This window comes from Siphateles boraxobius, unplaced genomic scaffold (assembly GCF_051911475.1).
Source record: "Siphateles boraxobius isolate OS27281-9 unplaced genomic scaffold, OSU_SipBor_1 68, whole genome shotgun sequence".
NCBI classification, from domain to species: domain Eukaryota; kingdom Metazoa; phylum Chordata; class Actinopteri; order Cypriniformes; family Leuciscidae; genus Siphateles; species Siphateles boraxobius.
This window is the reverse complement of record NW_027509195.1, coordinates 4248221-4267137: the sequence shown is the minus strand read 5'-3', so window position 1 is coordinate 4267137 and position 18917 is coordinate 4248221. Positions and strand designations below refer to the sequence as shown.

At 39.1% G+C, this 18917-nt stretch overlaps 2 protein-coding genes across 2 annotated transcripts in view; both read left to right on the top strand.

Annotated features, from left to right (window-relative positions):
- The first annotated feature begins 4771 nt into the window (after positions 1-4771).
- On the top strand, positions 4772-17108 carry ccm2l (CCM2 like scaffold protein). The gene is made up of 10 exons (XM_077214270.1): positions 4772-4963; positions 6921-7088; positions 7169-7252; positions 7351-7534; positions 8017-8651; positions 9908-10037; positions 11859-11922; positions 12261-12411; positions 14018-14156; positions 15745-17108. Exons 1-10 carry the CDS (start codon positions 4934-4936, stop codon positions 16023-16025), a joined length of 1866 nt encoding a protein of 621 aa, XP_077070385.1. The 5' UTR covers positions 4772-4933; the 3' UTR covers positions 16026-17108.
- A 217-nt stretch (positions 17109-17325) lies between these two features.
- The window catches only part of cables2b (Cdk5 and Abl enzyme substrate 2b), a 31115-nt gene continuing 29523 nt past the window's right edge, over positions 17326-18917 (top strand). The window contains exon 1 of the mRNA XM_077214281.1: positions 17326-17896. Within this exon, the coding sequence (XP_077070396.1) occupies positions 17328-17896 (569 nt within the window). The 5' untranslated portion in view covers positions 17326-17327. The remainder of the gene's footprint in view (positions 17897-18917) is intronic.

Here is an 18917-nt window from a genome sequence, read left to right as displayed (position 1 = left end):
CTACTTTGATACTTTGGAAAGTTGGTATAGTGGCACTACTTGTGTAGAGTTTGCCTTTCAATTAATTCCTTCTGCTTGAATTATTCTCACTCTGGGTAAAAGTGTCTGATTAAGGAATACATTTAAATGTAATTTGACGAGGCAAAAAAAAAACAGCTAAAATTAATTCAGGAGTTTGTATAGAAATTGTCACAGTCATCATACAGTGTCATGAACAGGATGAGCAATAAGCAATGCTAACAACTTTTGACATGAATTTCCATGAATCGTTGTTCAATTATAGCCCTGTACATTGGCATAAACAAAACTTATATCAGCAAAATAGCACCTAACAATAACTAAGTTTTACAGTATCACTGTAAACTACAAAATGTCACGTGATGGATCACATCCCATTTCTTAGATCTCTGAGAATTGCTGCTCATTTGCATAATCACGCCTATATCACAGCACCAACAGTAACTATCATTTGTTTTATTATTTTGCTTCAATTTGATATATTTAATCTGCACGTTCTGAGGATTGTGTTATGTTTGAACCAGACAAGACCATTGAATCCGTGCTTAAAAGTTGCAGAAAATGATTTTTGAGAAACATTGTTGATATTTGAAATTCAACCCAAACAAACATGTCTCCCTTCATTGCTCCGCCTCCAAAATGAATGAACGAGCAACCCAGACAGCAACATAATGTCGGCCCAGATCCGGCCCACATTTGTGCCGACACTATGTTGCTGTCTGCAAGAGTGGATGTCTCTTTATCAGTGAAAATGAAGCAAAATAATGCTTCATGAAAAATAAAGGGAAGCCGACGAACGATCAACAAGGAAGAACAAAAACTGAAAATGCAGTACACAAGAGTATATTCAAGCAAGAGTTTGTTGTTAGTCGCCAGCTGCACACCAGCTCCAGACAAACAATGACACTCAAAACTGTCCTGTTACAGCTAACATTTTGACTTGGTTCTGTGAAACATAGCAAAAACTCTCAATTACTGTACGTACAGATTCTGAGGGCCAGATTTACTAAACAGGGGAAATTAGCATGAAAGTGCAATTCCAAAAAAGCACTGATGGGAGTGGAAAGTTCTGCGCATGATCTGCTGATGACACGCAAATTAAAGAACAATGACACAGCCGGATCATTTCCATAATGACCAACGCAATCTATCAATAGCAGCGCAAATTAGTGTCTGGTTTAAGACATGCTTTTTGGGGGTTTAAATAATGGAGCAAATACCAGTAAGTTGACTAGCGCTGAGTAAATCTTAGTAAATCACCTTGCATGATTCGTTTAAATACATCCGAAAGAGAAACTACAAATGCATGCGCGATAAGGTCAGCCACAAAAATAACTCCACAAGAGGGTTTGAGCTGGAACAAGCTGTTAGTAAATCTGCCCATTAAGATAAAATGTTTGTACAGTAACCAAGTAGGCTACAAATAAGTTACTGTCACTGGTGAGTACATTTCTCTCCTACCATTCTACATTATTTCATGTGTAAAGCATAGAGTAGGCCTATGTGACATGAAAAACATAAACAATCTGGTGACAGAAAGAGAGCATGAGACACTTCGAGATGACTCGTATCCTTTCACAGGTTGCTGTGGTAACTGCAGGATCATTAAGCAGGGCTGCAGGTATATGTGCTGTGTGTGTGTGTGTAAGTGTGTTTGTAGTCTGAGAGCTTTTCAATGTGGCCCCTCTTCTCAAAACTGACCCACCATTAGCTCTCCTCCCTTCTCCACTCATACCCTCAAGGGGGTCAACAGTGTCCTCGTCTACTGTAACAAGCACACACACACATAGAGGACACGGACAGGGAAGCTCTCCAGGTCAACTGTACACTCAAGAGAAAACCCTTCAGGTACAGTACCACATGTACATTACATGGCTTGCAATGCAGTATAGCATTTGCAATATCTTTTATATTTCTCTAATATGATGTAATAGTTTCAAGTGAAGTGAAGGAGGATATTCCACCGGCTGGACTTATATATAATATTTGAGTTCCATAGCAGAATGAAGCCAAACCTGAATGTGTGTTTCAGTGAGCATCAAATCCCAGTGATAACACTTTTTAAAGTGTATTGTAAATTAGAGGGTTAACTATTGGCATGATTTTAGTCAGGCAGCATTATTTATACAGGAGCCTTAAACAACACCTGTTGTCCTTCAAAATAAGACCATGAACAAGTATTAAGAAAGTTTTGATTGCACAATAACTTTAAATGCACTAGTACACTGCTTACCCCTTAGCGTCCCCTATGGCCCAGATCATCTACCTTCGATTTTCAGGATCTGTTGGCCACTGTCCCAGTATGACATAGGGTTTATGTTCCCCCTTAAACTGAGCTACCAGTACGTTCACCTGGGCTGTTTAACAATCCAGATCAATCCAAGCACAATGTCTCTGACAAACTGCACCTTTCTGCATGACTTTAAGAATAATTCAACTTACCCCTATGATAAAATTTCATTAAATTCCTCTAGTATGTCATAGGGTGTGGTGAAAACTGCACTGTTGCACTGCACAATCAAATAGGCAACTCTCTCCATTCGACAAGGGTAAACAGGCAAACAATTGCCAATGCTAATTTAACTGTAAGACACTGTTCCTACAGAGTATGAAGGATATAACACAGGTTATTATCCAGCTCAAGTAAATGAGCGAGCATGACGTCTCTATGCAAGTGATTAGCTATCCTTCAGTGTAGCCTCACATTAAAGTGCCACTCCCTATTGAAGCACAAGAGCTGAGCCACATTGCCTCCCAGTGGATGCTTTGAGTAACTGCGAGTAACATTGATATGACTGATCAGTAGTGGGTAAGGTCAAATTCAAACCACTGAGAATTGTGTTGAATTTTTTTTAGCACTCTGGGAACATAGTGAAATGTTGTAATTTCTTCTACATCAGGGGTTTACACAAACCTGCAGATATGATCATCCTCATGTTAGGGACCCCCGTCCTAAAAAATCAAAGGCATCTATCTTTTATAAACACCCAATTTAAGCACTGAAAATTAATATTATAACTCTAAAATTAGTTTCTGTGAAGTTACATTTTTATGTATTTTTCTGCTCAGTTTAGTAATGTACTAAATGTATGTAGGCCTATTATTTATTAAGTTATATGAATCAAATTTGTATTTATTTTAAATCAATTTAATATATTTAATATATTAACAACTTATATATATTTTTATTTTAATCCTGCTGTTCTTGTATTTATTTCTTTTAATATAATTTATTGATGTAGGCCTACTTATTTATTTTATTCTTATTATTTATTTATTAATTTATTTCAATTGATTTCTGTCTCTTTCTCTTCCTCGGCCCATGTCACTTCCTTGAAAACCCCTGCTCTAAATGACGGTTTATAAAAGTATGTGCCGTTTTTATTTTAAAGGAACTATATGTTAGAATTTTCATGTATTAATCGCTTTTTTATTGCCAATGTGTTAACAGCTTGTAACGAAACTTAAAAAAAAATTAGGTGTGAACAAATCGGAACATTTTGCCAGGAATGTCAAAAGGATGTGATGTTTACGCGCACTCCCGGGAGACTCTCTTCCATTCTATGAGACATGAAATTCATGTGTAACGTATGTGTAAATGTCTGAAACCTAAAATAAAGATTATGTGTTTGAAAACACTGAAGGTAGTTGTGATATGACAAGCGTTGTGATCGTCCGTCTCTGGCTCAGCACCAGCCAAAGCGCGAATCGTGATTCATCATGCACATTTTTTAGCAGTTGATCGCGTATAGCCTAATGCACAATCCGGTGTGATCGTGCGCGTCAACGGGTTAAATGTAAACAAAAGCCCAAATTCAATCTGTTCATCGTATAAACAATCGAGTCTCTTCAGAAAAATTGGACTAAACTGCTCAATTGATATGGATCAGTTTTACAATCTCCTTATGAACCTTGAAGTATCAAACTGTGTCAGTTGCGTATCTGTCAATGGAGGTAAGCTTGTGATTTACCGCATCAAAAATAACTTAATTTTTGTGTTCCAAAGATGAACAAAAGGCTTACCAATTTGCAACTACATTTTCATTTTTGGGTGAACTATGATGTAAGCCTCATTTACTGAAATCATCACTTTGGCAGTTTGATACCCACTCCGAATCACTGGTTCTAAAGTTGATGATACACAGGGCAACTTTTTGAGCATTGTTGCCGTCAACGGGCAACCAGATGAGACACAGGGCCCACGACCCATCTAAATTATCCAGATAGAAATGTATTGGCCATTTTCAATGAGAAAGTGCCCAAGCAACAATCGCTCTGCAAGATTGCCCAGCAACATTGCTCAAAAAGTTGCCCTGTGTATCATCACCTTTAATGATTCGCAAAGGGTTCGAAGCTTCAAGAACCATGATTTGAAAGCTCCCATCACTATTTAAAGTAATGTTCCAATTCAATAGTATCTGTGATATACTATCATTTAGCTACTACATGTCCAATTTTTTTCTTTATTTTGCTACTTACAGCCATTTTTTGTTGTCTCAAGTCTATTGCTAATTTGTTTCTTAGCACTGTAGCAGAAAACACATTATGGTTAACATTAAGGGTCAGAGAGAGGGTGAAAAATGGTTATAAACCAAAAATATGACTCTTAACACTCTGTGTGTGTGTGTGTGTGTGTGTGTGTGTGTGTGTGTGTGTGTGTGTGTGTGTGTGTGTGTGTGTGTTTGCAACCCCATTTTGTGTACTGTATGAGTATGTGTTATCAGTACTTTGAGAGTTGAGGTGCTGAGGATTTTAGATCAGACTCTCTGGTGGAGTTTCCTGTCCAGCAGGAAATGTGTTTCCTGCCCAGTCCTGCCTGGCTCCAGAGGGCTGAGAGGAGATTGGGCCTGTCCTAAACAGACACACACACACAAACACACACTCTTGGACACAGCTAGCCATCGGGCTGGTCAATATGGACTATGAGCCCAAGCGAGCCAAGAAGGTAAGTTGTTTTGTCAAATTATACATTGAAACTAGCTGGATATGTATTTAGGAATATTTGTTTGTTGCCAAGTATGTTGCGTATTCTATGTGAACCTGATCATGTGACAACTTATGTTTACATTTACATGTACTGTATGTGTGTATACCACATCACATGATATGCTGAAATTCCCATGTAGGATGATAGAGGCCTATAGTTTGTTGATTAAAAACATATGCAGTGCAGATTTCTTGAAGATTAAGATTTTACTTGCTTTACAAGTAAATTATCAGACACTTTTATCAAAAGAAAATTACAGCGCTCTAATTGCAGGGACAATCAGATCGTAACCTTCCCTTCTCCATCCCTAATCTTTATCTGCTATGCCACACAAATGTTTTCATATACATGTACACAAATTCATTTTCAGTTTCTCTTGCATTCAATAATTACTGAGGTTTGTCTCTTCATTGACAGTCTTAACCTTCTATTGTACAGTTTTGCGTCCACGCATGAGTTTTTTCTTCATCAAGTCTCAGTATATATCTGACAGTATAGATTTGAAGAAATATTGCATACTTTTGAATTATAGTGTATAATTTTCTATCACACACATACATCAACTCAGTATTTACATTTTATTAAATTTTTATCTTTCATTGTTTCATATGAGGTGCAGAGCCTAGCATTCTCCATTTTAAAATGCTGATTGCTTGAGGCAACAAAATTCCTCCAAAATATTTTAAAACATTTATATTGACTGTGTTTAATTTAAGTAGAAAAAACCCAAAGGTATCATAATGTGTACCAGGGAGAGTCACTCATATATGGCAACATGCAGTGTGCTGGATACCAATTCTTCTGAGGTTATGTTTCCAGAGATTGCAGTACTGAGCTACATCTCAGTTCAAAGCGTCGTCTCAGAGGACTGAAGCTCGCTGGTACAACTGTCGTAACCCAATAATGGCTGTGTGTGTAAACCTCACTACCCTGATGTCAAGAGGCACTCTAGCAACTGATGTTGTGGTCTTTAGCGTCCTTGTTAGCGCGCCCGCCTCCCACGCCAGAGACCCCAGTTCGAATCCCGCTCGGAGCAGGTCAAGTTGGATCGGTTGCACTGGCAACTGGAATCTCAAGAGATTTCCTAAACATATAACTGTAGTCTGAAGGCTACTGCATCCATATGTGACATCATCAGTGCCATCCTGCGCTGATCACATCAGGAAAAAAAATATTAAAGTTTGAGGATTTTGAAACATTTAAAACAAAGATACATTGTAGCGTGAAATGAATAACAAATATTTAAGCTCTTGCTCTACTTCTGGGCCACTAATTAGATCGCAAATCCTCTGAGCCATGGGACACTACAGTATAAGAAGGCCAATTAAAGCTTCATATTATCTTCAAAGGGTTCCCTTATTATGTACTTCTCACACGCATAAACACACACCTAGCCTACTGTATAAATCTGCAGGTTGTCAGTTTGGACATCTAATCTGTCTTCCACGTCGAACAGCTGTCTCGCTGATGATGTCACAGCAGGAGCTGCAGGCTGATGTGTGTGTTACATCATCATAAAAGCAGATTTAAACAGGCTTTTACGAACTGACGTCAAGCAAGTGAACTTAAATTATACACATTGTGAAGAATTTTTGTGCATGCTCATATTCTGAATCATTTCAAATCTGAAAAGGGTAGTGCTACTGTATTGCTGCTTATATTTCTTAAATAGTGCAATACAGAGACTTTTTACTATGAATATACTAAGAATACTAAGAGTTTTTTTTGTACTTTGCTTTGGGTATGGAAACCTGTTTCTGCCTGAGAGTAAAAATATATATATATAAAGGAACTCATGCTACAGGCTATTGCAACTTTATATCTCACACTTGTTATTTTTTCCCTCATAATTACACCTTTTATCTCTCATTGTCACTTTATATCTTGCTTTCCTCTATCCAATCTCTTCTCTCAGGGATTTGTGTCTCCGATAAAGCGTCTGGTGTTCCCTAAATCTAGCCGGCGACAGGCAGACAAAGGCAGTGTGTACCGTAGACCCCTTCACACTGTCCCCCTCTATCCACCCGACTACCTCATCCACCCAGAGAGACTCATCTACGATTATGTGGAGAAGGAAGTCAAGGTTAGTCTGAAAATTCAAACATATCAAAAAGAACACATTCACATTAGACTTTTGTGAATGTTTGCAATTGTTACCAACAGTTCCTAGGACACTTGACATGGGTGTCATGTTCCCTGAACCCATCGAGCAGAGACGAGCTGCTCCAGCTTCTGGACACAGCCAGGGTAAGAGCAATTCCTCAAACCAGAGTCATTGTAATGTTGTTTTTAGATTCAGAAGATGGCTTAAATTATGCATTCTGTTTCTCTCTTTCCATCCATAGAAGCTGAGGGTTTTGCCTCTGAAGACCAGTGTGGAACAGGACTCTATTCTCAGTCTGTCAGCTCGCTGTTTGCTGCTTACCTGGAGAGACAATGAAAAACTGCTGCTGAGAATCCCCACACATGAAATCGCTGCAGCCTCCTACCTGCGGGATGATGCACTGCACCTACTGGTGCTTAAAACTGGTCAGTGGGAAGGTCAGGAAGGATGTACATGTAACATATTGGAGTTTACCCTGGTTACTGTCTTTTCTGTTTTTAGTAAATAGTTGTAGTAAGAAAAAATGAATGCATACAATTGTAAATGTCTATGTTTCTTTAGTAGAGTAGATTGCAACAACAGTAATTAGTCTTTTTTACTTAATTTGACATTCATTTATACATTTTAGGGATACAGTACATTGCATATTTCTAATTTACCTTTATTTATTTATTTGAAGCAGATAAATATGGGAATGTAATATCAAAGTCTGAGACACAAAGCGAAGTTTAAGGCCTTGGTGCTAACAACACCAAGGTCATGGGTTTGATTCCGAGGGAAAGCATTAACTGATAAAATAGATCATCTGTCAAATGCATTCATTTAAATGTAAGTGAGACATTTGGGTGGTATGTGGTTTGAATTTCCAAGGTAAGCTTTTGAAATAAATATTTATTTGTCTTCTCAGGTCTGAATGTGGACACTGTACTGGCTGTTAACAGTCTGGAGAACAGGCCCACTGGTCTAGAAAGCCGCAGACAAACTATAAGCAACACTGACCCAAGGCCTGCAGGGGGCACCATGGAGCGCCGCCACACCATCTGTGGTGTGGACTGGAAGCTCTCTTCCCGCCATGAGCCCAAACAGGGTAGCGCGGGTGGAGGAGGTGGGACTGGGGGTGGAGGAGGCGGGACTGGGGGTGGAGGAGGCGGCGGTGATGGTGGCAGCCTGGAACGGAAGCGCGTGAGCGGGAGTTGGGAGCGTAGGCAGACCCGGAAGCCGTGCGGAGGTAGCTGGGAGAAACGGCCAGTGAGTGGCAGCTGGGACCGGAGGCTTGTAGGGGGCAGCTGGGAGCGTCGGGGAGGTGGTGGAGTGGTAGGTGGTAGCTGGGAGAAGAGGCACGGGACTGGAGCTAAACCAGGTGGAAGTTGGGAACGGAAGCACACGCCAGGTGGGAGCTGGGAACGCAGGCAGGCTTGCACGGGAAGCTGGGAGAGGGGAAAGTCCTATGGCAGCTGGGAGAGGAGGAACCATAATCCTCTGGAGCCCATGCCATGCCCTGATGCCTACTGCAACCTCATCATACTGGCTGTGGAAAACAGGGTGAGGTTAATGAGCCATTTGGATGGATGGATGGATGGATGAATGGATGGATGGATAGATTATTAAGCATGGATGGATGGATGGATTACTAAGCAATACTTGTGGATGGATTAATAAGCAATGGATATGTATTGAAAAATGGGTTAAAAATCCATTAATATGGATGGAAATGTTAAAAAGGAATGGATGGGTGGATGGATGGATGGATGGAAGGAAGGGTTAACAAGAAATGTCTAGATGAAATTATGGAAGTCCAGCATGGGTTAAAATCCATTAATGTGGATGGATGAATGGATGGATGGATAGATGGATGAGTTAATATGTGGTGGGTGGGTAGATGGATAGATGGAGGGCAGGGTTAAAGGGATGGGTTGATGGACAATGGATGAAAGGGTTAATAATGGATGGAAAGGTTAAAAGTGATGGATGGATGGATGGATGGATGGATAGAAATGTTAAAAAGTGATGGATGGATGGATGGATGGATGGATGGATGGGTTAACAAGTAATGCCTGGATGGAAGTGAGGGATGGGTTAAAACTCCATTAATGTGGATGGATGGATAAATGGATGGAATGAGTTAATATGTAGTGGGTGTGTAGATGGATAGATGGAGGTCAGGGTTAATAATTGATGGGTGGATGGATGGATGGATGGATGGATGGATGAATGGATGAATGGAAGGGTTAACATGAGATGTCTGGATGGAAGGATGGAAGCGAGTGATGGGTTAAATGCCATTAATGTGGATGGATGAACAACACAAGCTTTCAAACCTTGTTTTTGTGGCATTTGGATAAATACATAATTGCTTTTGTATATATTTAAGATGATTATGAAGAATGACTTTATCTGTGTACGTCCTAATCAGTGTGTGTCAGCATCAGGAATAAGAATGCTCCCAGTGAGCTGTAGCTGTGTTCCTGCTGATGAGATGAGTTGTGTCAGCTGTGATGTAAACAGTGCGCTCAGAGTAGACTCCCCTGTGATGTAATGCCTAGACTTATGTAACAGCATGCTGTGTCAGTGATCTGTGCGCCTCTGTGTGTGCCTGCGGACATTAATATGGATGGGATTGTGTTGACCCACATTACAGTCTGGCTGCTTTTGTGGGTGTGCAATATGTGCATCTGTGTGAGACAGAAAAGCAGAAATGTGAAAGCATATAAAAGTTGTATGTGGCTGGATCCCTTTTTTGCACTAGAAAATTGATTTTCTCTTTATTTGATTCTTGTATTGATCACCTATACACACAGGATTCTGCAGAGGAGTACTGCGCCCTCATCTGTCAAATGTTTCAGATCATCTATGGACATCAGACCATTGAATGTGTCGACAGGGCGGGATATCACTATACCATGCCTGACCGCTATTGGCTGCAGAGGAGTGAGTGACAAGCCAGTTAGAAGGCGTTTTTAGCCTTTCATCAGGGGCACAGGCCTCATCAAAAAAATGTGCCCATATTTTTTATATTTTTTAAATCCTGTTTTGGATGTAAATGTATATAAATTGTCTTTAACTGCAATATAGAGTTGTTCAGAAGCTCGTGTCCTAGTAAAAAGGGTCTAGGCCCTAAATTAATCCCAGTTCTAAACTATTGATCTAAATCAAGGGTTTTCAAACTGGATGATCCCATAAATATGATGATCCTTGTGAGGGACACCTTCCTTAAAAAAACATCAATTATGAATGAATACAACATTATTACTAAATGAAATAATTGGATTTTTAAAGCAAAATATTATCTGTAAAAAAATTACCTAGTATAAAGTTGTAAAAGTATATTTTTTTCTGCTCAATATTAAATCATAATATAATCAAACTCTGTAAATGTGTTCAAAAAATTATTGTTTAATATTTTGTTCATAGTTCTTGCTCATAGAATTGTGAGATATAAACTCTAAAAAAATATTTTAACAACATGTTTTTACATTGTTTTAACTTAAATTTAAAGGACAAGTTCGGTATTTTACACTTAAAGCCCTGTTTTAAGATCGTTTTTGATGAAATAGAACGGTTAAGATTGAAATTTGGACAAATGCTGCTGTCCCGAGAATTTTAGGTTTCTGTGGTAGCACCACCCCCATCTATACAATGGTTTCATAGGGTCACTGGAACAATCATTCATATAAACGCATTAAACTTTAGTTTACAAAGACGTGAAACTCACTGAGTGGTCTGTGGTGTTCACTGATATGTTCACGCAAAAATCGCTGCAAAAGATGCTTTCCAACAGGTGTTTTACCATTCGTTGTAAAACTGTGGACCTATTTTTCCAAACGCCTTACAGCCGGACATTCTTCCGTTGAGAGCTTGAATAATAGACACTCCAGCCCAGTTGGTGGCGATAATGCACCTTTGCCAATGTTTGGATAGCGTAGCGTACGATACCGCGACTGGAAGACTACAGAAAGAATAAACAACCCCATTTCTGTTTCCGTCGGCGGAGTAATACCGTACCTCACAGAACATCTAATACAAGTCAATGGAGTTGGACAAAAACTACGATAAAACCTGTTGGAAAGCATCTTTTGCAGCGATATGTGTGTGAGCATATCAGTGAACACCCCAGACCACTCGGTGAGTTTTCACAATCTTAACCTTTCTATTTCATCAGAAACGATCTTAAAACCTGGGCTTTAAGTGTAAAATACCGAACTTGTCCTTTAAGCATTTTCAACTTATACATTTTCAAGTTATACAAGATTCAACTCATTTTTTAAGTCAGTTTAACTTAAAAAATATTTTAAATAGTTAAATATTTTGCCCAATGTTCTCGTAAATCTGACTTTTCTCAGACTTGTGAGATATAAACTCACAATTGCAACTCATTTTTTAAGTCAGTTTAATGTAATTAAGTTGAAATGACTTAAACATCCAAGTTGATTGTACTTAAAAATTTAAGGTAGCAACTTTTATTTTATTTTTTATATGAAGTTATAAAGTCCAAATGGTGAGATTTGGGCTCTCAATCTGGAGAAAAAAAGTCCAAATTGTGAAATATAAACTGGTAATTGTGAGACAAAAAATACTTTTTTTTAATTAAAAAAATTACCTGCGATTTAATCTGTGTCGTAAACAAGCTTCTATATACTGCATGTCTACACTGCTCTAACCTATAAAATGTTTTACATTGTAGTTTCATTTGTCTCTTAAAAAGCACAAATATATAACATGTCTGTTTTTCTCCATCAATTCTTGTCCAAGGTGACAGCTGCCTTACTGACATGACATACGGCTATGACACAGACTTCAGCTGCTGCAGTTCATAGTGAGTGTCTGTTTGTGCCTTATAATCTCACAAAATCTGTTTATGAATTATCATTACATTCTTGCACTCTTTTAGGTTGTACATTTAGATTTTATGAATTGCCTTCTGAGTCACTTGCAGCGCAAAAGATATTTTAAAATAACAACCCTGTCTATCATTGTTTGGACAAACAAGTAGTCCTTCACACCCATTTTTTGATTGACTAACATATGCTACAGTCTGTTTTTTAGCTATTTTTTTAAACCTATTTATATGTATTTGAGGTAGCAGGAGGTGTGCAGTGTTCAAAATTGCTCTGTCACATCTGACTTCATGAACTGTGTTATCTCTCCTCACAGTGATGGTTCCCAGGAAGCATTTGATCCGTATTATAGTGAGAACTACAGTGAGAGCTCATCTCTCTCCTGCCATGAGTCACGTCGAAGCCTGGCCTCCACACACAGCGACTCTGAGCCCTCTAATGCCAGTCTGCAGGAGTACATGATCATTGTAAGATGCTTACACACATAAAAGTATGTAATTCAAGGGACAGTTCTATTAAAAACGAAATGAAAATGGCATAATTTTCTCTCCCTCGCAAATCCATTTAAAGTCCCCCTGTAGTCAGTAATTTTATCCCTTAAAACTCATCTTTGATCACCAAAATGACATATTTAAACGTTTTTCCTTGAAAATCCTGCCTATGGCTTGAATGTAACTCTACACCCTTGCCTCGTTTAGTATACGTGGTTCTATGAATATGCAAATTCGCCCCGCCTCCACCCACTCACACCAGCTCAGAGATCCACTCGTTGACGATCACACGTTGTCGTGACTGGTTACAAGGCAGTTTGTGACGTCAGAAACAACAGCGATTTGAAACCGCGTTTTTGCGTCTTTGGTTCACTGCAGTTTTAAGGAGAAAATACTCAGCAATGGTGTTGTTGACTTATGAATTTGTACATGGTTTGTCTTAAAGCATATGAAAAACACCACTTAGACATATAAACAACATTAAAACCTTGATTCTCACACAAGGGGGACTTTAAGTGTCCAACGCATTCTCATCCTTTGGCGGCATATGTGACGCCATATGACAAAACGGCGAAATACTACGCACATGGCACCCTTTATCGTCAATATAACACGCACTGTGATGGGTAGGTTTAGGTGTGGGGTAGGGTCTGCGTCTCATATTCACGCTAAAGGATGCCAGTCAACTTTATGACGCCTTGGGTTCGCGTGTTATATTCACGCTAAAGGGTGCCATGTGCGTAGTATTTCGCCGTTTTGTCATATGGCGTCACATATGCCGCCAAAGGATGAGAACGGGCTCAAGTGTCACGCTGTCTACAGGAGAAATCATCATAAAATTTGACCATAACATTTGTGCTACATTTCAAGTCTTTTGAAGCTTTTGTGTGAGGAATAGACTGAAATTTAACATTTAAAACTATTATTTCATTAGCACTTCACAAATAATAATTATTATAATTATTATTACCAATTTATTTTAATTATTAGTTCAGGGGGTTATTGGTTTTACTGTATTAAATCAAGTTTAAAGTAAAGAATCTCACAAATCTGATCTAGATCTTCTATTATGTTGAAATTCTTTGGCTGGTGGTAAAAAAACAACATAAAATCAAGATGTACAGTGAAATAATATTTCCTAAGGTATAAAGTTAAGGTATAAGAGTAGGGACCGTTTCGGTGGTATAGGAAGGTTTAAGGGTGAGTTAAGGGGTAAAGGAAGGGTCAACAGTGTAAAAAGAGATGTAATTACACATTAGTGCAATGTAAAAACGTACACAATAAGTGCATTGTATCAAATTATTAATTTAAATGTTACATAGTAGTTAAAGACACCTAATATATAGTGGAACCAATGTTTTTTTGTGTTTTTCTTTTTTTTTTTTGGAAGAACATGCAATTCTTGAAACGTTTAAAATCACAGAATCGTATTATTTTAACCAATACTCCCAGTCTGAAAACAAGCAACTTTGGGAGGTTGAAATAACCTGAAGATGAGTAAATGAAAAGCATAATTTTCATTCAGGGATCCTTAATAATTGTCTCTTTGGTTGTTCTGTTGTATTGTTTTCTCATTGGTTAGTTGAGGAGCAAGCTGACGCCTCAGGAGATTCAGCAGTTTGCTCTGTTCCTGAGGGAATACAGACTCGGTGCTCCGATAGAGCAGTTCTGCACTGACCTGCTGCAGCTCTATGGAGACTCACGCAAGTTCCTGCTGCTTGGTGAGAAACACACAGTACAAAAGTCACCATTCTCTCTCTCTTTCTCTTTCTTTGCTGCTTTTGAACAATTTGAGTGCCTGTTTAAATTCTCAAGGGGCTTGTTTGTACGTCTGGGTTTATTTCATGCTGAGACCCTCTCTTTAGTCATATTTCAAAAGTCATGATTTATCAGAACTGTGGCATTGTATTCAGGGTCAGTGTAATTGCTGTCTGTCTATCATTAGCTCATTAGAGGGATTAGAGTAACATGAAGGCTAATGAATATTCATGAGCATCTGGCTTGCACTGGAGCAGTCATGGCCCGACAGCCTTTCCGACAACATCACATTTTCACAGTGTGACAGAATTACAAAACTCACTAAAACAACACCAGTCGCTGTGGGAAAAGAAACATGACACAGACTATAAATAGCTCTATGACTACGATTCACAACTATAAATAATACCATGCCAAATAGATCTGTATCTAATACATATTTAGATTATGAGTCATTAAATAATTAAAATGACACAATTACATAACACACACTGAGCCACTTATACCTCATCTTTCCTAACACTCAAGCCGAAGGCTGAGTCAGCTTAATACTGGTCTGGATGAGTGTGAGACTGTCCACTCTTTGACTGCAATCACCATTCAGTATTGTTAGTGTTAGTTGCAGTGCTGAATGGAGACAGTTCATCACAAACATTCAGCCCAGTCTCAAGGGGAAAAGCAGTTTAAATGGAATTAGTATGTTTATCTGGTCTAGAGATCTCATAATGTGAAGTGGATTTGTGTGTGTGTGTGTGTGTGTGTGTGTGTGTGTGTGTGTGTGTGTGTGTGTGTGTGTGTGTGTGTGTGTGTGTGTGTGTGTGTGTGTGTGTGTGTGTGTGTGTGTGTGTGCACACCATAGCAAACCATCCTAAATAACGTAGAACACCCTAGCAACCACCCAGAACACCCTGGCAACCACCCAAAATACCTTAAATCACCCTAGCAACACCATAGCAACCACCCAAAATACCCAAGAACACCCTAGCAGCACCATAGCAACCACCCAGAACACCCTAGCAACCACCCAAAATACCTTAAAACACCCTAGCAACATCATAGCAACCACCCAAAATACCTTGCAACCACCAAGAACACCCTGGCAACTAATATAAACTTCAAACTACTTTAAAATTCAAACTAATTTAAACTTTACACTAATTTAAACTTCAAACTAATTTAAACTTCAAACTACTTCAAACTTCAAACTAATTTAAACTTTAAACTAATTTAAACTTCTAACTACTTTTAACTTTAAACAAATTTAAACGTATTTAAACTTTAAACTAATTTAAACTATAAACTAATTTAAACTTCAAACTACTTTAAACTTCAAACTAATTTACACTTTAAACTAATTTACATATTAAACTAATGTAAACTTCAAACTACTTTAAACTTCTTTAAACTTTCTGGTCCAAACTTTCACAAGCCAACTTAAAGTTAGTCTCGACGAACTTTTTCTAGTTCTGTATTATAATCAAACAAATTCCTACTCTCTAAGAATACAGGACTATGGTGCATTCTCACGTATTTCCTCTCCCTTGTAACCAGGCATGAGGCCCTTTATTCCAGATAAGGATGTAGGAGTGTTCGAGACATTTTTAGAAGACATTGGGATCCGAGAGGGTGGGATTTTGACAGACAGTTTTGGTCGGATCAAGCGGAGCATGAGCAACACATCGGCCACAGCAGTCCGTGACTATGATGGCTGGACCCTCCCCTCCGGTTCCCAGGATTTTAACCGCAGAATTGATGACATCACACACAACATTGAGGCTTTGGGATTTGAGGAGGGGAATGGAGACATAGAAGAGGAGGACTATTACCTGTGAGAGGAGGACTTACCTGTGAAACGTACAGAAAGACCTGGGAGACACATACAGTATATATATTTGGAATTTTATAAGGAAACCTTTCAAATAGTTTAACATTTACAGTATATGTGCACTTTATTTGGCCACTAAGTTGCTGTTCATGAAAAAAAATCTTTGCATCAGATTTGCATCTGTAAATCTGCATCTTATTTGCATGCAGGTTTGGTTATGTTCTGCGTGAATGATTTACAAAAGAGCTTCAGTGTGGTGAGCAAGTGCCACAAAATAAAACAAGAAATTACATTATTTTGGAGAAAAGGTCACTTAGATATAAAAGAAGAAAATGAGAAATATGATGATGATGACAATGATGATGATGAAGAGTTTGTTTCCACCCAGTGTACAGTACACATGAACCTGTTGGAGCCGAAGGGTCATTGACTATGACTGATGTCTGCAGGGAGAATAACTCAGCCTTGACATTCTTTCCAGTGACAGTCACCTTGCCACAATCTGATGCCCTTCCCCTCTCTGCCCTCTTATCTGTGCCAACCACAGGCGGTTGATGGGCACTGCGCCCAGCATTAGGGGTTATCAGAATGGCACATACATCTGTCAGGCTAAACGTTTGTTATGTAATGAAACCAGACAGAAGAACAGGGCCAGGCAGGGTTTGGATTAAAGTTAAACCTCTTCTCACATGCACCCAAATAATCTTATACACAAACCAGCAGGGGACAACTGGGAACAAATTTTGTCCCAGGCCCTGTGACAAGGGGTCAACTAATGTTCTCTGTGGAAAAGCCTAGTCATTGAGTCAGAGGATGGACAGCTCATACATTATTACATCATATACAGCCTTGACTCAAAAAAGGGCTACTTTGGAGACTTCCGAATTCGCAGTAGGCCTACTGCTTTAATTATGTAAAACAATGTAAACTAAAATAACGTAAAATATTGTGATACCTAAAATGTAAGTTGAAAGGACACATTTTGCTACTCTACAATGAGGCATTTAAAGTAAGACTAAGATCAGTCCGCTTTAGATATAGACCTTTGATCAATGCACTATGAATATTTAAAATAAACATAATAACAAAACAGCTGAAACTGCATCAGTCCTTTATTCTCTCTCTCTCTCTCTCTCTCTCTCTCTCTCTCTCTCTCTCTCTCTCTCTCTCTCTCTCTTCCTCACACAGCGCGCCTGATGCTTTATTTCAGACGCTTTAGGACTCGTCAGCCAATCAAATTCACGCATGCTCGATCTATTTACTAAAATCCTGTACTCCAAGCCAATCAGATAAGAGTGGGCGTGTCCGGATGAGACGCGGCGGGGTAGAAACCGAATTGAGCATCAGCCGTAGGTTTATTTCACTCGACTCGAGAATGGCGGCTGCTGCGTGCAGTCCGCAAAATTCACTGACCCCGTGCACTGGCAAACTGCACAGAGAGCATCTTCGGAAAAGTAAAGACTCGCGGAGGAGACAAGCCGCGCTTTTATTTCTCACTAATATATCTCTGGACGGACGGCCTGTGCAGAGCAATGCGTTTGCAGCGGGACCCCAGGATGCCGAGTTTCAGTGCGGTGACATCGGCGCGACTGGGCAACTGCCCGCTGCTGCTGCAAGTGGCGATGGGACCTTCTCCAGCCTCGCTGTGCCCAGACTCGGGCTGCTCAGTGTCCCGCCCATCCTGGTTCTTCCGTCGGATTCTGGGTTCAGTAACGTCGGGAGCACCGAGGTGTTCCTGGAAAGGGAGAGAGTCTCGTTCTCCTCGCAGAATAACCTCCTGTCCCCGTGCAGTCTGCAGCCCACTCCTCTCGGGGCGCGGAAGTCTCCGACGCTGCTGTCCGTGCAGAGCTGCGGCTCCTCGCTGGATTCGAGACCGCGGTGGGTTCAGCTCAGGTTTCTGAAGAAACTAGGCTTGCACTTTAGAGGCTATGCGCTCGAGATAGCGCGGTTTAATGCACTCTGATAGTTTACATGAACTTCTGAGAGAGACGGTCCACTTGGGTTGTGTGCGTCTCAAAATCTAGCTAGATCATGCCTACCTAGACAGCGTATTTGGGCATCAAAAAGCATTTAAACAGTCGGGTGGCATTTTTTGTTATTATTATTATTCGACTTTTTATCTAAACGCAATTCGTGTTTACATTTATTTATTTTCTAGAAATGCTGGACCCATTGCATTTTCTCTAAAATTATTAATATGAAATATTAGTATTGAACCGTTAAAAATGTATATTTTGTTTTGAGTTTTGTGGTCCAGCACTTAACTATAATATTTTGTCAAAAAGTAAGGGTGGAAAGTTGGTTCTGCATGTCAGATATTTTAAAAATCAGCTGCATCATTAAAACAATATCGATAAATGCATTACTTAACATATTTATTTCTGCAATTATAATTACTGTGAAAATTAATTTATGCTAGTGTATGATTAATGAACAGATCCAATACTAGTATCAATTCCTAATTATAAAATAAATGAAAAAATATTGGAAAATGTCTAAGGTGGCTCTAATGGTACATTTAGCTACATGAGGCGGGTCACAGAAGGTATACTTTAATATGGCTTTTATGCAACACTGCATAACACATCCATTTCATTTACGGCTTACTTTGTGATACAAATACATTTTAAAACATTATGTGGTCACAGTCACAATTTACATCAGTGTTCTTTTTTACTGACTATTATATAAGTACTGAGTAATGCTGTTGAAGAATATAAAATGTATGTGTTAATATTTTTTGGAGCATTATAATTTGCATTTATTGCTTTTTTAGTTAAATATTACAGCATAACATACAGACACATGATGTAAGGTGTTAGTCATTACTCTGACCAGTTGTGAACAGCATGTTTTGTAACAAATTTGACCCAACCTACATGTTTAGTGGGAGCGGCAC